Genomic DNA, 22185 nt, shown 5'->3' with positions numbered 1-22185 from the left:
GGAAGAACAAACAAAAACTACGCAGTAACCATCATCTGTGGAGAATACTGCGGATAAAAGAGCTGAAGTACATAGATTTAGTACGAAGCTTTAGGTCCAGCATCGTCAGTGAGGATGTGTCGAGAAGACACCAGCCTCTGTGTGTGTGTGTGAGTGTGTGAGTGTGAGACAGTAATGTAGGCCGGCCTGCTGAGCACAGACTGTAAGACTCAGCAGAAACTTGTGTTTGGAGCTGCAGACGTAAGGATCTGCTTCTCATGGGAGACTGAATTATGCTGCTGAGACACTTTTCCACACAAACATTGTTATGAACACATAGTGACGTATATGCACGCAGCTAATATTTAATAAACATATTCTACATTTGCAGCAAATGTCTTGAATTTAAATGAAAATATTGGCACAATTCTAAAAGCTAGATGTAAAATAATTTGGGTGGTGGCCAATAATATTGACCCTATTCTATGAAAACCTCACTGATTAATAAGTCATGACTTCATTTTTAATGTAACGAGGATATAACATTGATGGGAATTCACAAGACTGAACTGTAACTGATTTTTGAGGTTCTTTTCATTTACCATTTCCATTTATTCTCTTGTAATTTGACAGACAGCAGCTCCAGCTTCAGACACGGATGCTCGCACTCACTGAAACAAAAACAGACTCACTCTTCCACACCAAAGTCCAGAGAGAAAATCAGTGGTTTTACTGCTGTTCAAACACCAAAGTCACATAATAACACATCAGCAGCTCCTGTGTGCTGCCACGGACAATCACAGATTCTCCATTAGGACTTTGGTGTGAGGAGTGAGTCGCTTACAAAGCAGTGCACACTGTGTGAGATGAGCTTTTTGTTAAATCTGTTTGTATAAATAATGTCAGACTTTGGTGCAGTGTATGTGAGTTTATCAGAATCTCTATACATATATATATATATATATCTCTGGTATGTAAATCCTAAATGTCAGACATGTGACAGCTTCACTCCGAGTGCACACACACGGCCACGTTCTTGTGTCTCTCCCAGTAGTGACATTCTTCTGGGAAACTCCACGCTGCCGCAGACTCCTTGTGGCGACTGACGGCGTGAACCACAAACCCGCGCAGCTGTTTCTCCAGCACCTCCACCACCGCGGGAGCGTTGCCCTTCTTCCCCTGAGCCTCCATCACCTGCTGGATGCAGTCGCGGGGCACCGGCTGGGCTTTGGTGCTGTACGACACCACGAGGTTTATGTTGTTCACCTGGAGAACCTCAAACCAGTTCTGTCCCGCCACATGGTGGAAGTGCTCCCCGGCTCGCCAGTTCCGGTAGGTGCTGCCTGAGTGGTTGATCAGCCTCACAGACCAGCTGACCCAATCATACTTTTTCACCAGAAAGTCCAGGAGCAGCTGAGTTGTATCTTGCAGGTTTTCCTCGTCCTTTTCTTGCAGGAGTCGCTGGGCGTCTAGTTTTGCTTGCTCCGGGAAGGCGGCGACGCACGACTCAATGGTCATCTTCATGCTGGACTCCACCTGCTCAATTTTGTTGCTCCACTCTTGGATCTTCTCTTCTTCTTCATCTTGGCCCTGCGTTAGAGCACAGTGGCCCAGCAAAGCAATCAGGCCCAAACAGAAGAGCTCCTTCATACGGACACAGAAATCTTCCAAGAGACGGCGGTTCCTCGCTACGTACCTGCAAAATGAAGAAAGTGTTCACTTTCATGTTCAACGTCTGATGAGAAATGGAAAGTGATGCATGTTCAAATGGTGATGAGGTTAGAATGTGACTGAGCCTGAGACATGGAGGTTTGCGCTCGCTGAAAACATGTCACCAAATAAAACCTACACATGATTAAGTTCACAGCAAACTGCTTTTCCTGACTGGAGACTTCAGTTTGTAAACTGCTAACTCTCCAGCACCAAAGTCCAGAGGGAAAAGCAAGGATTTTATCTTGACACAGAAGATGCTGCTGCTGCCTTATCTGACACGGTTGTGATGCTGAGGTCCAGCTGAACAAAGGACTTCAAACAGCAAAGGCACAATATGACATAGTTATATATACAGTAGGTTTCTATGATGAAAACAATATCTTACCTTTCTACCAACTCTAAAATGGATTCTCCAAAGCTGTTGGTTCCCATCAGAGCATCATACAGCACATGCAGGTTCTTCTCTCCTCCAGTTTTAGCAAAGTGCTCTAAAAACAGTCTGGTCTTCACCGCCCTGAACTGCTGCTTGGCCTCCAGTATGTCCATGTATTTCCTGAACTGGTTCCTAATGTTCTCCTCCACAGAGAAGTATGTCGAGTCCAGTCTCCCCTTCTTGATCTCGCAGTCTATGTCCTCCAGCTCGGCGGACAGCACATCCAGCTTGTTCCTCACCGTCAGGAATTGCTCTTTGACATAAAAGACCTCTTTGCTGTGGACGTTGTCTAAGGCCAGACGAAGAACTGGAGCGGCAGCCTCGCACAGGGGGAAGAGCTCGCCCACAGCGCTGGCCAACACCTCGGCCCCTTTCTCAAACATATCCATCACAGCTTCAATGGCCTCCTTCTTCTGGGCCACAACCCTCTCCAATGAGCTGGACATGTTCTGAGACACGAGACACAGAACAGGGACAAACAGAAAATACAGTCTGTGCTTGTCTGTCAGTGTCAATGTAAAGTTATAGTAACTTTAGAAAGTGTCATGATGACCTAATGTAACGTAGTGACACTAACACTCTTTCTTTTTATTTGTTTTCCATGTCTTGTCACTAATTCTCCTGTCATTTCAGATCCCGCCTTTCCTCCATATCATGCAATCAACTCATTTCCCTCACCTGGTTTTCCCCGCCCATCTCCTCACCTGCAGTCCATTTGCTCATTAGTCCCTCTGTGTATATATATATATACGAGTCCATTTTCATTCAACCGCTGTCAGATTGTCTTGTGTGTTCGTTTTTTTCCAGCATTTTCTGGATTGCCTTTTGTTCCGACCCGGTTTGCCTTGGACTCCGGATTACTGCCTGCCCCTCGACGGATTAGTTTGCCTGGTTTTCATACTAAGTCCACAAACTTGACTGCCTCGTTGTCGTGCTTTTGGGTTCTCGCTTGCCTGTTCCTCGGACTGTGACACCTAATGTAAATCAAGCGATCTGACTGTGTGTTCTTCCTCTGAGCTCAGTTTACAGCTACACTACTAAATGTGGAGCGTCACATCGGGGGTTTGACCAATCACAGAGCGACTCAGGGTGAGATATAAACCATTTTTACCATTTTGAAGAATGCATAGTTCATATGAGACACACTCACAATAGCAGGGAAATCTCTGATGTGTGTACTTGCTAAATTCTTACATAATCTGAAGATTACCCTTGGAAAGTTTCCCAACAATGTCCCATACAACTATGTACAATGTTTAGTCAAAATTATTTGAGTCTTGTTCAAGTCTGAAAGCACAATTTGACCAATTACAGAAAAGTACAGAGAGAACAGCACCTCCTATTGGTTAATGGTCTGTAGTCTTGTAATGGCAAGTCGCTTAAAATGGAAGCTACAGCTGAAACAAAACACAGCTGCGTCCATGACGTCACTCCCATGTCGTCATCGTTTTAAGCAGGGAAACAAAATCATGTTTTCAATCACTTTGCCTTTTTCTTAGATTCTGTAGTTGGCCAAAATGACATCCTTGCCACGTGAATCTGCTGGACGAGCTCCACTGACAACTGGTTTTGACCAAATACAGGTCTCTGTGGTCAACTCCAGCACCAGTGACAACTTCTGATGAGCAGAGATTCAGAAGTCTCCTATCATCTGTTGAATACAGTATGAAACAACAGCTGCTCTTGCCCATGTTCACACAGTGATGTGAGCAAGCTCTAATATTTAATTGTGAATAATTAAATAACATGTGGGTGTTGGTGTAATTTACTTCCTAGAGTGGCTTATGAACGCATTTCCTTCTCTCTGCTGCAAGATCAGACGTATTCTTGGACATGTGAAAAGTTTTTGTTGTATATATTACATTAATGGCCCCTGAAGATAAACCTCTGTTTATGTGTGCGTCTTCTTCCGTGTGAGTGAATGAGTGAAGTGTAAAGCAGTCAATAAGACAAGAAAGGTGCTACATGAATACAGACCATTTACCATTTCAATTGTTAATTGTAAAAACCAAACATTATGTGGATGAAACTCAACACACTGCAGCTTTAATATAACAAGAATTGTCCAAAATCTCTCTAAACGAACTGTTCCTTTAACTGTTTAAACCTGAAAATATACTCTGAGCTTTAGCATCAATTACATCAAAAATGTTTCTTTCTGAATATCAAACATTCCAACGAGAGAAAAACACATATCTGAGACAGCAAGGGCAAAAAGAAGCAGGTGTGACATCATGTAAACAAAATGGGGGGCCTGAGAGATGGATGACAAATGACACGTTTGTCCTTGTGAGGCTAATTCCAGAGCAGAGCTGACCAAGGCCGAGGCTTGTTCCAAACCCGCTTCCATCCCCGTGCTTTGCAACCTGACACATAAATAACCGCGTCTGAAGCTCAGACGCTGCGTCAACTTAACCTCCATGTTCACTACGTTCTTGGTCATTCTTGTGTTGAAAGGCCGAATTATACACTAAATATGTCAGAATTTATAAACATGTACACGGTGCATTTTGTTTTTTTTTAAAAAAACATCCATGACGCAATAATGTAAAGACAAGATTTGACATGCGCACCCAGAGAGAAACGCGCAACGGTGGGATCTTTACGCACAGTCAGATGTGAGCCGCAGGAGACACACCTTTATTTACTGCTGATGGAAGATAATGACATTCATCACATTCATAAAATAACAGCATGGTTATTATTATTACCTCAAAGAACTGGGACCCGCTGCTCCTTCACGTCTGATCAACAGCTGCAAACAAGTTTGTGTTGTTTTCCTTTGACAGTTTGAAAAGGAAAATTCCCACGTTCTGTGTTCCACTGTGGAGCCGAGGAGGGTCCAAAAACAGGAGAGGAGGAGGAGGAGACGCACTAATATCTGCAACGGAGAGAGAGAGAGAGAGAGTGTGTGTGTGAGTGAGAGAGAGAGAGAGAGAGAGAGAATGTGTGTGAGTGAGAGAGAGAGAGAGAGAGAGAGAGCGCATTTTCTGGGTCCATTTTCTCCTCAGTCAGTCTTCATCAGTTCACCATGAAAGGACGAGTTTCTTTTCATCAAAATGGACCAAATTGAATTTAACTATCTATATTTCATTGGAACATTATCTATATTTGCGCAACATATTTGGATCTGGCAGCGAGGACTCGTGCGCGTTTGGCGCAAACGCCTCCTAGACATAATGCGCGTCATTTCTTGTAAATGTTACAGAATCCAAATCAAGGTAAGACGTTTTTGTTGTTTTAAAATGCAAAAATTTTATGATTTGATATCACATCATCAACATATTTCCTATATATATATATACATATATACATATATATATACATATATATATATATACATATATATATATGTATATATATGAAAAGAAGCATTCGTGGTAATTTGACTGTAGTTGCGGGGTAGTTGCGTCTTCCGTCAGTGATCACCCCCCAAAAAAAACAAAAAACAAACGTATTTTATTTAAATAAATGTGATGAATGTGACATTTTACATTCATTTAAATAAAAACCAAGAAATGACAATCTAATGTTACCGCTGATCATATTAATCCTGACGTGTCCTCATCTGTGCGCAGGGGACGCGCCCTGCAAGTATCCAAGCTGAACCTCCCTGAGCAGAAACACATAAATCAAGAGGTAAATCTCCATCATCTGAATGACTTGGCCTCAGATGAGTGTGTCCTGTGTGAATAAACCTGGAATGTTTCTGTCTTTCTACAGGAGGGAACTGATTGTCTCCATGAAACGAGCTCACATCGTGGAGCGACAGAGAAATGTCCTCCATCATATGATGGAGGACATGCGTCACACAACAGGTTAGAGCCTCAGATCTGTGCACTCTCTAACACCTGCTGTCTCTGTCTTTGTCCCCCTCACTGTGAGCTGTGAGTCAAACCTGTCCTGCTGGATAATGATGCATTAGTGTCATTCCAGAGGTTCTTAACCTCAGCCGTGCGTTTATTTACTGCACTTCTGCTAAATTCAGCCTCCTCCTCCTCCTCCTCCTGCTCCTCCTGCTGCTGCTGTCAATACATGTGGTTCATCTGGTTCAGTTTGTATTTGTGTCCTGAGAAGAAAAAACGAGTCAGTTTGCAATCATGTCATTCTGTGTGTGTGTGTGTGCGTGTGTGAGAGAGCGAGAGAGAGAGAGAGGAGAGAGCGAGAGAGAGAGAGAGAGAGAGGAGAGAGAGAGGAGAGAGAGAGCCCTCAGTGAGCGCGTTCAGTGAAACGTGATAACACGTGTAGTGTAGTACTGACGCCCTCTCATGTTCACTTTGCAACTGTACACACTGACCTCCACATCTCTATCTATCTATCTATCTATCTATCTATCTATCTATCTATCTATCTATCTATCTATCTATCTATCTATCTATCTCTCTATCAAAAACAATGATCTACATTTGAATAGATTTTTGGGTAAAACTGGGTTTTATGATTTGAGCTTCTTAAATGTGACTTTGTTATGTTTTGAACTTCAGAGGGTGCACACACACAGTCAAATTCAAAGTTCAGTAACTTGAGTTACTTGAGCAGGAGACTGTAAAATATAACACATGAGATAACTCATGGTCACATGATCTTTAAATACACTTTTTACCTTTTTTCAGATTATACCAGCTGCATTTTTAATGATAAATGAAGGATATTTACGTGTGTTAGAAACAATGACATTGGCTGTAAACATGGTCAAATTCTGCTATAACACAAATAGACTGTTATCGACGAGTTGAATTTATATTATTTTTGATGTATATAATATTTAGTATATGTCAGCAGTTTATTTGATATATAACAGCCACTGTCATGGTCAGTGTAAATGCAGCCAAAGATGCTCAATTTTATCCTTATGTTTGTGGCGGCACAAAGTCACGCGAGTGAATTCTGGTTCCGGGAGCTGGAAATAATGTACGTGGAGATTGTTCAGTGTTAAGTGAAGAAGTTTTTAATCCTGTTGCAAGAGCAGAGTATATGTATGGATTAGATAAAATAGATTACATGTATATGCAGGTGTTAGTTCATGTGTGTGTATGCAGGATGTTCTGCGGTGAGTGATGTAGATTTTAGATTGAGGTGGTTACAGAGGTTATAAGGAAACCAGACAAGTTTAAAAATAACATTGTTGTCAGGCAGACAGTAAGTGTTATGGCACATGACATAGTTACATTACATTACATGTTCTCAACTGGTGACCCGACAAAGTGCTGAGAGAAAGAGAAACGTTAAGAGACAGAGGAGGAACATGGACCCCGGAGTAAGAAGCAGAACGCAGCAGAGGAGAAAAGCTCTTTTTATGATGGCGCTTCTTCATTTGCACAAGCTCAGCGCTTCCTTCATCTTATCCTGCACGTGCTCCATCTTCTCGGCCCACTCTTCGCACAGACTCTCTTCGTCGTCTCCGGTGACGGCCGCATGTCCCATGAGGGCGATGAGCCCGATGCAGAACAGATAGGTGAGACGTGTGCACAGTCGCTCCATGGTATGGCGGTCGCCCTCCGAGTGTTTGAGGTAAACCTCCAGGATGGGCCTGCTGAAGAGCTTGGGTTTACCCACCACACCATCATAGAGCGTGTGGAGGTTCTGATCACCCAAGTCATTGCTGTAGCTCTCTTCGAAGTCTTCCTTCTTGCGTTCGCGGAGGTCCGGCCGTGCCTCCACCATCTCCATGAACTTCCTGAACTGGTTCTTCAGGTTCTCCTCCACCTGACAGTACTGGCTGTTCAGCGTCTCCTTCTTGATCTGCACCAGGGTGTTACGGTTCTGCTGAGACAGCTGGTCCAGCCTTTGGTGGACCGAGCCAAACTCACGTTTGAGGGTGCGGATGTCCTCATCGTCGACGTGGTGTAGCACCACCCGGATCAGGGAGCCAGCCACGCCGAAGATGGGGTTAACCACGGCTGCTGCTGAGGAGATGGTGGCCACGCAGTGCAGCACTTGGATCAGGCCCTGCTTCAGCTTGGTCTGGTCCTCGATGATCTCCTCGTCCATCATGGTTCAGGTGTGGAGGTCACAGTGTGTAGATCTAGAAAACGAGACAGGAAGTTAACTAACGGTTCTCAAGACTGATCACACACACACACACACATTGAGATTTAAAAATCATTTTTTCCAGAGTGACCAACTGTTTTTTTTGTTTCTTTATTAAAAAAGTGTTTATAAATGTGTTTACAATTAATTTACTGATGATCGATTCATGTGATTCATAGAGAGAGAGAGAAAAGTGTTAAGAGGTGTAGTGTAGTACTGACGCCCTCTCGTGTTCACTTTGCAACTGTACACACTGACCTCCACATCTGTCTGTCTGTCTGACTGTCTGTCTGTCAGAGGTGGGTAGAGTAACCACAAAGAATTACTCAAGTTAAGGTACTGTTACTTTTAAGATAATAATTACTCAAGTAGAAGTAAAAGTAGACACAACATAATATAAAACAGCAATGTTCAAATGAAGATATGTTAAATAATAATCTTTTTAAATAAAACAATAAATACAATCTTTATAATAAAATAAATAACCTTTGAACTAAAACAATAATATATGAATTATTTGGGAAATTAAATATGTCACTGTTTAACTAAAAGTACAATAAATTCGGATTATCCAATTCAAATACATCAGCGTGGTAAAAGTACTGGTTGGACAACTGAGAGCAGAAAAAAACCCGGAGACAGGAGACCAAAACCCAGAGACAGGAGACCAGAAACCGGAGACAGGAGACAGGAGACCAAAAACCCAGAGACAGGAGAAAGACAGGAGACCCGAGACAGGAGACCAGAAACCGAGACAGGAGACCAAAACCCGACACAGGAGTGTTCAACAGAAACCCGGAGACAGGAGACCCAGGAGACAGGAGAGACAGACCAGAAACCGAGACAGGAGACCAAAACCCAGAGACAGGAGACCAAACCCGGAGACAGGAGGACCCAGACAGGAGACCAAAACTGGAGACAGGAGACCAAACCCGGAGACAGGAGACCAAAGACACAGGAGGACAGAAAACAGGAGAAACCCGGAGACCCAGAAAGAGACAGAAACCGAGACAGGAGACAGGAACTAAAACCCGAGACAGGAGACCAGAAACCGGAGAGGAGACCAAACCGACCAGAGACCGGAGAACCGGAGGGAGACCGGAGACAGGGGACCAAACGGAAGGGAGACCAAACCTCAGAAACCGAGACAGGAGACAGAAACCAGAAACCGGAGACAGAGACCAGAAACCAGGAGACCAAAACCCAGGAGACAGGAGATCAGAAACTGAGACAGGAGACCAAAACCCGACACAGGAGTGTCAACAGAAACCCGGAGACAGGAGAGACCAGAAACCGAGACAGGAGACCAAAACCCGACACAGGAGTGTTCAACAGAAACCCGGAGACAGGAGACCAAACCGAGACAGGAGACAAAACCCAGGAGACAGGAGACCAAAACCCAGAGACAGGAGACCAAAACCCAGAGACAGGAGACCAGAAACCAGAGACAGAGAGACCAGAAACCGGAGACAGGAGACCAAAACCCGGACACAGGAGTGTTCAACAGAAACCCGGAGACAGGAGACCAAAACCCGGAGAGAGACCAGAAAGAGACGGGAGACCAAAACCTGGAGACAGGAGACCAGAAACCGAGACAGGAGACCAGAAACGAGACGGGAGACCAAAACCCAGACAGGAGACCAGAAACCGAGACAGGAGACCGACACAGGACAGAAACCCGAGACAAGTGACCAAAACCCGAGATAGGAGACCAGGAAACCGGAGACAGGAGAAACCCAGACAGCCCAGAAACAGACAAAAATCCAGAGACAGGAGACCAGAAACCCAGAGACAGGAGACCAAAACCCGGAGATGGAGACCAGAAACCGGAGACGGGAGCCTCGGTGTCGGACACAGTAAACAACGAGCCGCTGGTGTGTTTTAAGTCCACTTGGAGCCGAAATCTGCGGCTAACAGCTGGTGCCGCGGCACGGAGTCATGTGACTCAACTGGCTGCATTTGATTGGCAAGATTTTGTCAGCCATAGACAACAGTGAGAGAAATAGATCGAACATACGTAATAATATTAAATAATATATAAAGAAAAAAGTAACGACCGTCTCTTAACCTAAATGGAACTGTTCTTTCATCAAATATATATACTCAAGGAAAAGTACAAGTATGTTGCAGTAAAACTACTCCTAAAATAATAATGTTTAAAAAAAAACAATTCATCCAAAAAGTGATATCTATCTATCTATCTATCTATCTATCTATCTATCTATCTATCTATCTATCTATCTATCTATCTATCTATCTACTTATCTATCTGTCAATCTATCTATCTATCTATCTCTATCTATCTATCTATCTATCTCTATCTATCTATCTGTATCTATATCTGTCTCTATCTATCTATCTATCTATCTATCTATCTTCATCTATCTATCTATCTATCTATCTATCTATCAATCTATCTATCTATCTATCTATCTATCTATCTATCTATCTATCTATCTATCTATCTATCTATCTATCTATCTATCTATCTATCTATCTATCTATCTATCTATCTATCTCCTATCTATCTATATCTATCTATCTAATCTATCTATATCTATCTATCTATCTATCTATCTATCTATCATCTATCTTCTATCTATCTATCTATCTATCTATCTATCTATCTATCTATCTATCTATCTATCTATCTATCTATCTATCTATCTATCTATCTATCTATCTATCTATCTATCTATCTATCTATCTATCTATCTATCTGTCTATCTATCTATCTATCTATCTATCTATCTATCTATCTATCTATCTATCTATCTATCTATCTATCTATCTATCTATCTATCTATCTATCTATCTATCTATATCTATCTATCTATCTATCTATCTATCTATCTATCTATCTATCTATCTATCTATCTATCTATCTATCTATCTATCTACTTATCTATCTATCTATCTATCTATCTATCTATCTATCTATCTATCTATCTATCTATCTATCTATCTATCTATCTACTTATCTATCTGTCAATCTATCTATCTATCTATCTATCTATCTATCTATATATCTATCTACTTATCTATCTATCTATCTATCTATCTATCGATCTATCATCTACCCCATCTATCTATCTACTTATATCTATCTATCTATCTATCTATCGATCTACTCTATCTATCTATCTATCTATCTATCTATCTATCTATCTATCTACTTATCTATCTATCTATCTATCTATCTATCTATCTATCTATCTATCTATCTATATCTATATATCTACTCTATCTATCTATATATCTATATATCTATCTATCTATCTATCTATCTATCTTATCTATCTATCTATCTGTCTCTATCTATCTGTCTATCTGTCTATCTGTCTATCTATCTATCTATCTATCTATCTTATCTATCTATCTATCTATCTATCTATCTATCTATCTATCTATCTATCTATCTATCTATCTATCTATCTATCTATCTATCTATCTATCTATCTATCTATCTATCTATCTATCTATCTATCTATCTATCTTCTCTATCTATCTAACGATCTATCGATCCATCTATCTACTTATCTATCTATCTATCTATCTATCTATCTATCTATCTATCTATCTATCTATCTATCTATCTATCTATCTATCTATCCATCTATCTATCTATCTATCTATCTCTATCTGTCTATCTCTATCTATCTATCTATCTATCTATCTATCTATCTATCTATCTATCTATCTATTTATCTATCTATCTACTTATCTATCTATCTATCTATCTATCTATCTATCTATCTATCTATCTATCTATCTATCTATCTATCTATCTATCTACTATCCATCTATCTATCTTATCTATCTATCTATCTATCTATCTATCTACTATCTATCTATCTATCTACTCTATCTATCTATCTATCATCATCTATCTATCTATCTATCTATCTATCTATCTATCTATCTATCTTCTCATCTCATCCTATCTATCTATCTATCTATCTATTTATCTGTATCTATTCTCTTTTCATCTATTTATCTATCTATCTATCTATCTATCTATCTATCTATCTATCTATCTATCTATCTATCTATCTATCTATCTATCTATCTATCAAAGTTCAGTGACTTGAGTTACTGGAGCAGGTCCAAGTATTTTTAATCCAATTTGTCGTCTTCTTCTTCCATTTCCTCAGACGTTGTAATACCACACAGTTGTTTTAAAATCTCTGATTCATGAGCCTGAATATTTCATAGAGATTATGGTTATTTATTAAGAGACTGTAAAATATAACAAATGAAATAACTCATGTTTACATGATCTTTAAATATACTTATGACCTTTTTTCAGATTATACCTGCTGCATTTCTTTGGCTTTTTAATGTTAAATGAAGGATATTTACATGTGTTAGAAACAATGACATTGGCTATAAACATGGTCAAATTCTGCTATAACACAAATAGACTGTTACTGACGAGTTGAATTTATATTATTTTTGATGTATATAATATTTAGTATATGTCAGCAGTTTATTTGATATATAACAGCCACCAGGGCGTCATTACAGATACAGATATCTACTTATGCAATATAAAGAATGAACAACTCCAACTTACATTCACTTATATTTATTTATAGTGATCCATCACACATTCATATTTATATGATGTTTCAAATAAAGGCGGTCTTTCATATACATTTCCTGCATCACGTTGATTATATTTATGAAGCACATAGTGAATGTGTTGCAACAACAGACACAGACTTAGGGAAGTCTAAAATCAAGTCCTATCTTTCATAAATCATGTGTTTGTAAGTGATAAAAAAAACCTCAGGACACCAGCAGTCAAAAATAGAACTTTTACATTTACACATTTCAGTTTAAAGTGTAGCACACAGAGCCCATTCAAGATATAATGCCTTTGCATAATGAAGCCAACAACCTGTTGGTCAGATGATGACAAAAAAATATATACATATACACCGACACATCCACCAAAGAATCTCATTAAAAATGATATATATATGCATGTATAATAAGAGTGCATATTCCCCAAGTCAAAGGGAAATGATTCATTCTTCAAGTCAAACTAGTAAAAAAATAAAGTAAAAAGGCATTAAAATGGAAGAACATAGTGTTATGTGTGGCCTGTTGTGATGGAGTGTTTACAATAATATAAAATAAGGTTTGGATGTTTGAATTACAGCAAAATGTAACCGTTCATTTTCCAGATTTTAGTGTTCTTCACACAGGTGATCATTGTTTCTTTATACTTTTAGTGTTTCACTGAAAATGGCAAAGAAGACAAATAATTCAGTGACAGCTGCTTGTAAAACTCGAGTATAAAAACGTTAAATGTAGTGCTGCACAGCAACAGATGAGCTGAGTGCATCATGACGTCAGCACTGACCGCACCAAGACACTCACTGAAAACATGGCGTCAGTGAAGACGCAAGGAAAAACAAACCAAAGTGTTGATCATGGGTCAGTGCTTCACTGACATGCACTCATGTCTGATAACAGATGCATGATTTAAAGATTAGTTACATTCATAGTTCAACTTTGGAATATCTGTCGTTTTTCATGAGAGTGTTTGGCATCTCGTCTGTTGTGCAACTGTTTTCTCATCAATACAATACAATCAGGACATATTTCATCTTTTATATTGACCAAGTACTGTAGTTACTGCAGCTTAAGCTTGCTGTAGTACACATTAATCCAGCAACTGCTTAGTGTGTTTAGGGCCACAGCGATTAATCGATTACTAGTCTAAACAAATGTGTTTTATTCTGTGGTTTTTCACAGAGGTTGTGAATATGAATGCTTTCTGTGTTCTTTTCCATACAACAAATATTAAAACTGAATAACTTTGATGAAAAAGAAAGTATAAAAATCTGGGAAACACTGATCAACATTTTCTGACATTTAAGTTCATCGAGAATAATCAGCTATGAAAATAATCCTTAGTTGCAGCCCTGAACTGTATATGTATATATATATATATATATATATGTATATATATATATATATATACATACATATATATATACATACATATACATATATATATATATATATATACATATATATATATACATACATATACATATATACATACATATACATATATATATATATACATATATATATATACATACATATACATATATATATATATATATATATATACATATATATATACATATATACATATACATATATATATATATACATACATATGTATATATATATATACATACATACATATATACATACATATATATATACATATATATATATATATATATATATATATATATATATATGTATATTTGTGTGTGTGTGTGTGTAAATATACCACCAACTGTATTTAGTCTCTTCTGTAGTGAATATTTTTCATACTCATGTCAGATATATATTTTCTTCATTGTGCAAAATAACTAAACATAAAAGAAAGCAGTAGAGGGCGCCAGCACAGAGGACATGGAGGTGGCCGCCTATTGAGCCACCTGTTATAGTCAACAGCCATATCAGGGACCTTAGTGTGTTTGCAGATAGTCAATAATATGGTGCAGATAATATTGTGCATCCCTAGTGAATCAAATTTCAAATAAACATTTAAATGTTATGTTGTGATATTTTATATTAGCCAGAAAATACAGAGAAAGGACGCTTTAAAGCTACCAATATTAGTGTGTGTGTGTGTGTGTGTGATATAGTAACTTACTAGCAGAGTAAGTTTTAATCATAGTACTGAGACATAATGGACAATAATGGCATCTTTTCTATGTAGTGTTAGTACATGTGTTTCTATCAGAAGTGTTTGGTTGACACTGAGGGTCTTGATGTTTCCTGTATCAGGTAACATTGTCTTTCAAATCTAACCCACATCTGAAATCAGGTGATTACGTGATGGGCGTGGCTACTGACTTGGAAGCGAAAGTGTCGTTACTATGAAATTTGAGAGGCTTAAAAAGGCACTCGTGAGAGGCCTCGTCCTCCGTTGCGCCGGTTGAAACGGTCATGTGATCGCAGACTGTGTACACGTGTTCCATAGTATTTGTATACATGTATTATTTCCACATACTAATGAGGCTTGACTCTGATTTGACCATACACTGCCATGGTCAGTGTAAATGCAGCCAAAGATGCTCAATCGTTATCGTTATGTTCTCAACTGGTGACCCGACAAAGTGCTGAGAGAAAGAGAAACGTTAAGAGGCAGAGGAGGAACATGGACCCCGGAGTAAGAAGCAGAAAGCAGCAGAGGAGAAAAGCTCTTTTTATGATGGCGCTTCTTCATTTGCACAAGCGCAGAGCTTCCTGCATCTTATCCTGCACGTGCTCCATCTTCTCGGCCCACTCTTCGCACAGACTCTCTTCGTCGTCTCCGGTGACGGCCGCATGTCCCATGAGGGCGATGAGCCCGATGCAGAACAGATAGGTGAGACGTGTGCACAGTTGCTCCATGGTATGGCGGTCGCCCTCCGAGTGTTTGAGGTAAACCTCCAGGATGGGCCTGCTGAAGAGCTTGGGTTTACCCACCACACCATCATAGAGGGTGTGGAGGTTCTGATCACCCAAGTCATTGCTGTAGCTCTCTTCGAAGTCTTCCTTCTTGCGTTCGCGGAGGTCCGGCTGTGCCTCCACCATCTCCATGAACTTCCTGAACTGGTTCTTCAGGTTCCCCTCCACCTGACAGTACTGGCTGTTCAGCGTCTCCTTCTTGATCTGCACCAGGGTGTTACGGTTCTGCTGAGACAGCTGGTCCAGCCTTTGGTGGACCGAGCCAAACTCACGTTTGAGGGTGCGGATGTCCTCATCGTCGACGTGGTGTAGCACCACCCGGATCAGGGAGCCAGCCACGCCGAAGATGGGGTTAACCACGGCTGCTGCTGAGGAGATGGTGGCCACGCAGTGCAGCACTTGGATCAGGCCCTGCTTCAGCTTGGTCTGGTCCTCGATGATCTCCTCGTCCATCATGGTTCAGGTGTGGAGGTCACAGTGTGTAGATCTAGAAAACGAGACAGGAAGTTAACTAACGGTTTTCAAGACTGATCACACACACACACACACAGGGGGACATTTTTGATTATTAAGGGTCAAACGAGGTCAAACGAGGTCAAACGAGGTCAAAACCAATCCATTCTTCACATATGTTTCGTACTGACATACAAGAAATTCTGTGTGTTCACTTCATTACACAGTTATAACGGATTCATTCTTCTGATCGCTCTGTCAGTCACATAGAAAACACATTTCACGGTGAGTTTCACAGATTATTCCAACATGATGGACGACTGAGCAGAGACAGAGATCAGCTGGTGGCAGACGATGGACAGCATCTTACTTTCAGTTTCTCTCCGTGGAGCTCAGGTCGTGTTGTTGCAGTCGACTGTGGAACGAGATGATTCCTGAAACTAAAGACAAACACATATTCAGACATGAGAGGAGAGTAAACAACACACAACATGCATCGACTGATGTGGTGCGGGAGCTCGACAGCATCTTCAAGTCACTCGTGTTTTTTCCCATTCACTAAAACACAAATTGACCATGAGGAACTTATGAGTTAGTGTTGTTTATTGTGCAAAGTTCCATTATGTTTTTTAATCTACAGTATTACACTGCATCACTGTAAATATTGACTTGACTCTAGCAAATCAAATTGCAGCGGCGATGGCAGGAAATGAAATGTTTTTATTGACTCTTTCAGCCCGTTCAGGTTGTAAAAAGTTGTTTTTTGGCCATTTTGCTGCACGTTTCAGCAGTGAAGGAGTTAAAAGTCTCTCCCTCTCTGTGGAACCGTTCCATTCAGCACCGGAGCCTTTCAGCACCACGCTGCTCCCCGTCTGTTTCTATGGAACGCGCTGATAGCTCCTGCAGCAGTGTTCACACACTAGCAGCAGCAGCAGCAGCAGCAGCAGCAGCAGCAAACGGGTGGGACAGAGAAACCAGCCACACTTAACTGAGGCGTCGCATGACTGAGGACTGCGACATGTTTATTATGCAACAGCAGCTACTACCATCATTTGCGTGTAACTGTCGATTTGCTGCTGCTTATCTTGGCCAGGACTCCCTTGAAAAAGAGGTTCTTAATCTCAATGGGATAATAAAATAATAATAATAGAATAATCCATAATGCAACATGGTTTCCACACCAAACTGTCCTCATGCCAGTGGCATTGTGGATAAACAAAGAGGGCGGGGTTCTATTTCGCTGCCTCGGTTTAAAGGTTTGTGCTGGTTTAAAGTGCTTTAAGGGTCAAAATGGCTGCTGTGTTTTTTATTGATTATTATTACTGGAATACTATCATGATCAGGAAGTGTCAGTTTATGGCTCAGGATCCGCACTGCAGTCGTACCTCAGACAGACAGACAGACAGACACACACAGGGCAAGTTCAAACAGGTCTCTGACTGACACGCATGCACGCACGCGCACGCACACACACACACACACACACACACACACACTGACTGACTGCGTTTCTCTTTTGCTTTCCTCTCCTTCATGACCTACGTCCACCAGAGGGGGGCAGTAATTTACCAACAACGCTGGTGGAAACACCCATCACGTCCACCATGACATTTCAGCACCACCACCGTGGACTGACTGAGAGCAGTGACGCTCTGCAGCACGATTTAACCCTTTAACTACAGGTTCACTTTTAATGATGACTTTAAAAGCCTGAAAACAACAACAACACAAGCAACAATTTCACTTCTTCAAATTCTCATGGAACCTACGATGAAAATGTCTTATAAACTGACTTTAAAACATCCATAAAAACATTTAGAAAGTCTATTTTAGAGGCTTGTAAAAATATTTTTTATTCAACATAAAACCATCTGGTCTGCCCGTACAGGTCTTTTGGGTACGTTTCCAGCAACAGCAAGTATCAATAAATGCTCTATAAATGGTATATTATAGAATCTAAACTATTAACAAAGTGCATTCTTGTGTTAAATGTGTGTTTCCACAGATGCAGATGATGCCCCACAAGAGAAAAGGCCCCGTGTGTTCACAATCTACAGCAAAACATGCCGGTAATGAAAGGGTTAATTTTTTTGTTTTTTTTCCTTTTCTGAGAGCTAGACTCTAATATACACGTCTTAAGTAATAATTATAATAATAATAATAATAATAATAATAATAATATCTGCTATTTTTGCCCAAGGTCTATGATGATGAGTTATGTGGCATCTACAGTTTAACACATAACAGCAAATTCACCCTGTTTTAATCTTAAAATCAACACATTTTCATTTTAAAATCGTTTTAAGTTGAAACAAATGTATTGGTTTTAGATCAATAAATAATAATGCTAATCAGCAGTCAATACATTCAACTACTGACATAGATTCCTACAGTGTGGATTAACCAATCACAGCTGTGTAAAGACAGTGAAGGACATCTGTCAGTGAGAAGCTGTGGCTCAGTGTCTGTGAGGTTTACAAGGTTTACAAGGTTTTAGATAATAATAACATTTGACTGTGTGTGTGTGTGTGTGTGTGTGTGTGTGTGTGTGTGTGTGTGTGTGTGTGTGTGTGTGATCAGGAAGTGTCAGGCTGACCTCACCTGGAGTGCAGCGGCCATCTTGACTGTTATTTATGATCATAGCCACTGTGGGCTAATCCACATGTTCTATTCTATTTAAATGACTCTAAAAGTGCATGAAATGCATCATCTTCTGTGTCCTTTAGTGAAAGTAAACGACGATGTCCTCTGTCTCTGTCTCTGTGTGTGTGTGTGTGTGTGTGTGTGTGTCTCCAGGTCCCAGCCTGTGTGACGACAGCAGTTCAGCCCTGAAGCGCATACACTTGAAACAAGGACTTTTAATGGCGACTAGAATACACGTCCGGACTTCTGTCGTGTTTGTAAGTACAACAATAAGCCTGACATCCTCTCTCTCCTTACAGCTGAGGGCCACTCAGCTGGCTTCCTGCTCAGCTATGGCTCCCCCTAGCCGTACCTCCATGTTTCCTTGTTACTGCACACCATAATGCCCTGGCCCTCCCTGCTGGATCACACTAAAAATGACATCAATATACACCTGAAAACCTCACTTTCTCTGTGTAAATGTTTACTTTACCGTCTTTATCCACTTCCCAGCCGACACTGGGCACCAATAGTCCCAACAGGACAGAGGATTTCTTACCTTTTTGCCAATGGCTCTACCAACACCTCCCTCTGAAACGTCCCAACCTCGATAGCCTCCTTCTTCTTCCCAGCAAGCCCTGCAAAAAGGACACTTCCATGTTTGTTGAATGTGAGGGGGTGATCAAATTGGACTCAGTCTATTATAAAGAGCCCCAAAAAGCCCAAACATCACCAAAATGGTCATTTTGGTTCAAAACAGACAAGGCTCAAAAATGTTATTTTAAAATGGCACATTAACGGCCTTTAACAATAAAACCCACTCCTCACATCCACCATGGTCCACCCCTATGGTTCAAACTTATTTTGGTCCATTCTGTAGTCCTACAGTTGAAACTACGGCACAATTGTCAGTCAGTGCGCAGCTGAGCGCTCAGAGACTCTGTGCTGCTGTCTGTGCGTCTGCCAAGCCCTGGAGCATGCTGGAGGATGCAAATGGTCTGTTTATGGGGCATGTTTGACACAAAGAGGCCCCTTTCTTATGGACTGAGTGAAACAAGTCGAAAGAAAAGATTTCCACAACAGTAGAATCCAACAGAACAAAAAGAAATCAGTGGGTCCAAATTGGCTTCAACAAAAACGAGCAGGTGTATCCAAAGGCAGAGAGAGCCCAACAAAGACTCCAGTGGCGGAAAGTGGAAGTTCTTCCTGGACAAAAGGTAATTAAAATAATAATTCTGTCAAAAAAATATGCTAAGTTGTGGTGAAAATATTAAATTTACTCTCAAAACGTCCGACTTCAAGTCAGATTGAAAGCCAAGTGTCTCCAAAATGGCGCAGTGGCCCCACAGACAATACAGCTGTAATGAAACGCTTTCAAATGTGTTATTTTTGCTTAAATATCTATTTCATAAGACTAACAGCACTCGCATATGCCACTAATCAAATCTACCATCCAGAAACCTGAGCTGTAAACGCACCTGTTCGGTGCGCAAAAATGATCCACATGCGCGATCCCGGCTTCACTGACAGCGGAGGCGCAGAATAGACGCGAGTGTGTCGTAAATGCGACAAAACATTCAGAGAAATCCTGAAAGATGACGGTTCAGGCGGTTTTCCCTCATGCAAATGAATGTGGCAGCTGCCAGTGACGCGTCATCAGTCCTCTCCTCCTCCTCCTCCTCCTCCTCCAGCCATGTTTACGTCTACAGCACACACACACACACACACACACACACATATATACAGTAGACACACAAACATGCAGGGCGTTATCTTCCCGTGTTCGGACCTGAGATGCAGCTGGTTACAGACCCCGGACCCCCCGCCCCCACGGAACACGCGGCCTCAGGCAGCAGCAGTAGCAGCACAAGAGGAGCGCTGTCCACTCGTGGAAACTGTTGTGAATAAAAAGATGAAAAATGACAAAGCCTTCTTTATCACATCAGCTGCTGGTGCTTCAACAGTCGCGCGCGTGTGTCGTTTATTCCAGCAGGACGCACCGCCTGCTCCTGCTCCTGCTCCTCCTGCTCCTGCTCCTCCTGCTCCTCCTGCTCCTGCTGCAGCTGTCTAACAGCTCACATTTCCCTCCGAACAGTCACACAGTGATGAATGTTCACGCTTCTATATGATCCTGCAGACACACACACACATCACACTGGCCTTGTGTAACATCAGCTGTGCGTCCGGCTGCGGTTCAGATGCGTAATTTCAGGCTGCACGCGCACATTTTAACACACTCAAACAGCCTCTGTTGCAACAAACCGAGTTATTGTAGCTGCAGGGCAGAAGGAATGAAGGAGCAACGCTGGTGACGCTTTCAAAGCCTCACTAATTACAATGAACACATGAAGTGTTTCTTTGGTTCAGACTGTTGTGACAAGGTCAAACCCCCGAGCGTGTATCTATCTGGTGTTGTTGTTGTTGTTGTTGTTGTTGTTGTTAGTATTATTAGTGGGATTGCTATGTTGTTCTGGGAATATTTGACATTTTCTGAAGTATTCAACAATGTTCAACTTTAAAAAGCTAAATCAATGTCTTATTCAAACTTCAGACAAATACATTCTCAAATACTCACTGGCTCCACATACGTCAAAGTATTTGTAGTAGTAAAGAATTCTATTCTAATATTTCACACTTTCTAATCTATTTCTCATTCAAGTGAATTGAAACGCACTTTAGATGCACTCCCTTTCTTCGTCCACTTCGTGCAGGTTTCACATATACATCATTGTAGACACTTCAGACTTTAAAGCTTTATTGCTTCTACTTTTCTAATTGAAGTATTTCATATGGTTGAAGATAAAAATAAATTCAAAATTCTTCAAAAACACAAGACTTCTGCTTCTCACCAGCTCCACAAATTCAAAGTTGTAGACAATTCAAAATGTTCAGCTCAGTGAGGACATTATTCAGCCAATTTGGAATTTCTTTTTATATTTAAATGTAAAACTTACATTCCACACTTATTCAACGTTAAAAAAAAACAAAAACTATTTGTCATTCAAATGAACTGATTTGTATTTACTGCTCCCACATTTACTATATATGTAGAAACTTAATTCAAACTTTCATGATCTTCACAGAATTTGTCATAAAAATGTATGGAATTATCAGCCTATTCCTGAATTTGACTTTGTGTGTATTGCGTTTATGTGGACGACAGATTGTAGAGCAGTCGTTCAGTTAATTAAAAGTTCACATTATGACCGACTGCAACTTTCTAATCATAGGACGCGCAATATTTGTTCAAATGTGTGCGAAAATATGATTTTAAATGAATAAATCTAAATCGATTCGATATTTATTTAAAAATTGTTCAGCCCTAACTTCAGTGAAACGTTTCAGTTCAGACACAAGGCAACAAATCCATCCCACTGCAACTTCTTCACAAATCGCCTTCCCTTGTATTATTGTTGCTTGTTAATGAGGTGTTTTCATTTTTTTCTTAGATTTACTGTGTATATGTA

The 22185-nt window shown here is 40.6% G+C and overlaps 3 protein-coding genes and 1 long non-coding RNA gene across 4 annotated transcripts in view; 1 reads left to right on the top strand and 3 right to left on the bottom strand.

Annotated features, from left to right (window-relative positions):
- Window positions 1-567: 567 nt before the first annotated feature.
- On the bottom strand, window positions 568-5022 carry LOC122774251 (protein rapunzel-like). The gene is made up of 3 exons (XM_044033356.1): window positions 4837-5022; window positions 2078-2574; window positions 568-1675 (listed from the first exon to the last, which is right to left on the bottom strand). The coding sequence occupies exons 2-3, from the start codon at window positions 2569-2571 to the stop codon at window positions 985-987; spliced, it is 1185 nt and encodes a 394-aa protein (XP_043889291.1). The 5' UTR covers window positions 2572-2574; window positions 4837-5022; the 3' UTR covers window positions 568-984.
- A 72-nt stretch (window positions 5023-5094) lies between these two features.
- LOC122775265 overlaps window positions 5095-22185 on the top strand; it is a 25155-nt gene continuing 8064 nt past the window's right edge. The window contains exons 1-5 of the long non-coding RNA XR_006361081.1: window positions 5095-5346; window positions 5704-5764; window positions 5849-5943; window positions 18102-18165; window positions 18893-19935. This is a non-coding gene — a long non-coding RNA (uncharacterized LOC122775265). The remainder of the gene's footprint in view (window positions 5347-5703; window positions 5765-5848; window positions 5944-18101; window positions 18166-18892; window positions 19936-22185) is intronic.
- Window positions 7051-8186, bottom strand: LOC122775264 (protein rapunzel-like). Its single transcript, XM_044035096.1, has one exon. It carries the CDS (start codon window positions 8117-8119, stop codon window positions 7436-7438), a length of 684 nt encoding a protein of 227 aa, XP_043891031.1. The 5' UTR covers window positions 8120-8186; the 3' UTR covers window positions 7051-7435.
- LOC122775263 (protein rapunzel-like) lies at window positions 14502-19340 on the bottom strand. Its single transcript, XM_044035095.1, has 3 exons — window positions 19278-19340; window positions 16467-16536; window positions 14502-16130 (listed from the first exon to the last, which is right to left on the bottom strand). The coding sequence occupies exon 3, from the start codon at window positions 16097-16099 to the stop codon at window positions 15416-15418; it is 684 nt and encodes a 227-aa protein (XP_043891030.1). The 5' UTR covers window positions 16100-16130; window positions 16467-16536; window positions 19278-19340; the 3' UTR covers window positions 14502-15415.

This window comes from Solea senegalensis, linkage group LG9 (assembly GCF_019176455.1).
Source record: "Solea senegalensis isolate Sse05_10M linkage group LG9, IFAPA_SoseM_1, whole genome shotgun sequence".
NCBI classification, from domain to species: Eukaryota; Metazoa; Chordata; class Actinopteri; order Pleuronectiformes; family Soleidae; genus Solea; species Solea senegalensis.
Note: the sequence above shows the minus strand (reverse complement) of the source record. Positions and strands in the feature narration are given on the sequence as shown.

Bases quoted from the DNA above. Each gene is read 5' to 3' on its own strand.
- LOC122774251 (XM_044033356.1), bottom strand. From the start codon at position 2,571: ATGTCCAGCTCATTGGAGAGGGTTGTGGCCCAGAAGAAGGAGGCCATT. The intron at 1,676-2,077 runs GTAAGATATTGT...TTCATTTTGCAG, and splicing joins ATTTTAGAGTTGGTAGAAAG to GTACGTAGCGAGGAACCGCC.
- LOC122775264 (XM_044035096.1), bottom strand. From the start codon at position 8,119: ATGATGGACGAGGAGATCATCGAGGACCAGACCAAGCTGAAGCAGGGC.
- LOC122775263 (XM_044035095.1), bottom strand. From the start codon at position 16,099: ATGATGGACGAGGAGATCATCGAGGACCAGACCAAGCTGAAGCAGGGC.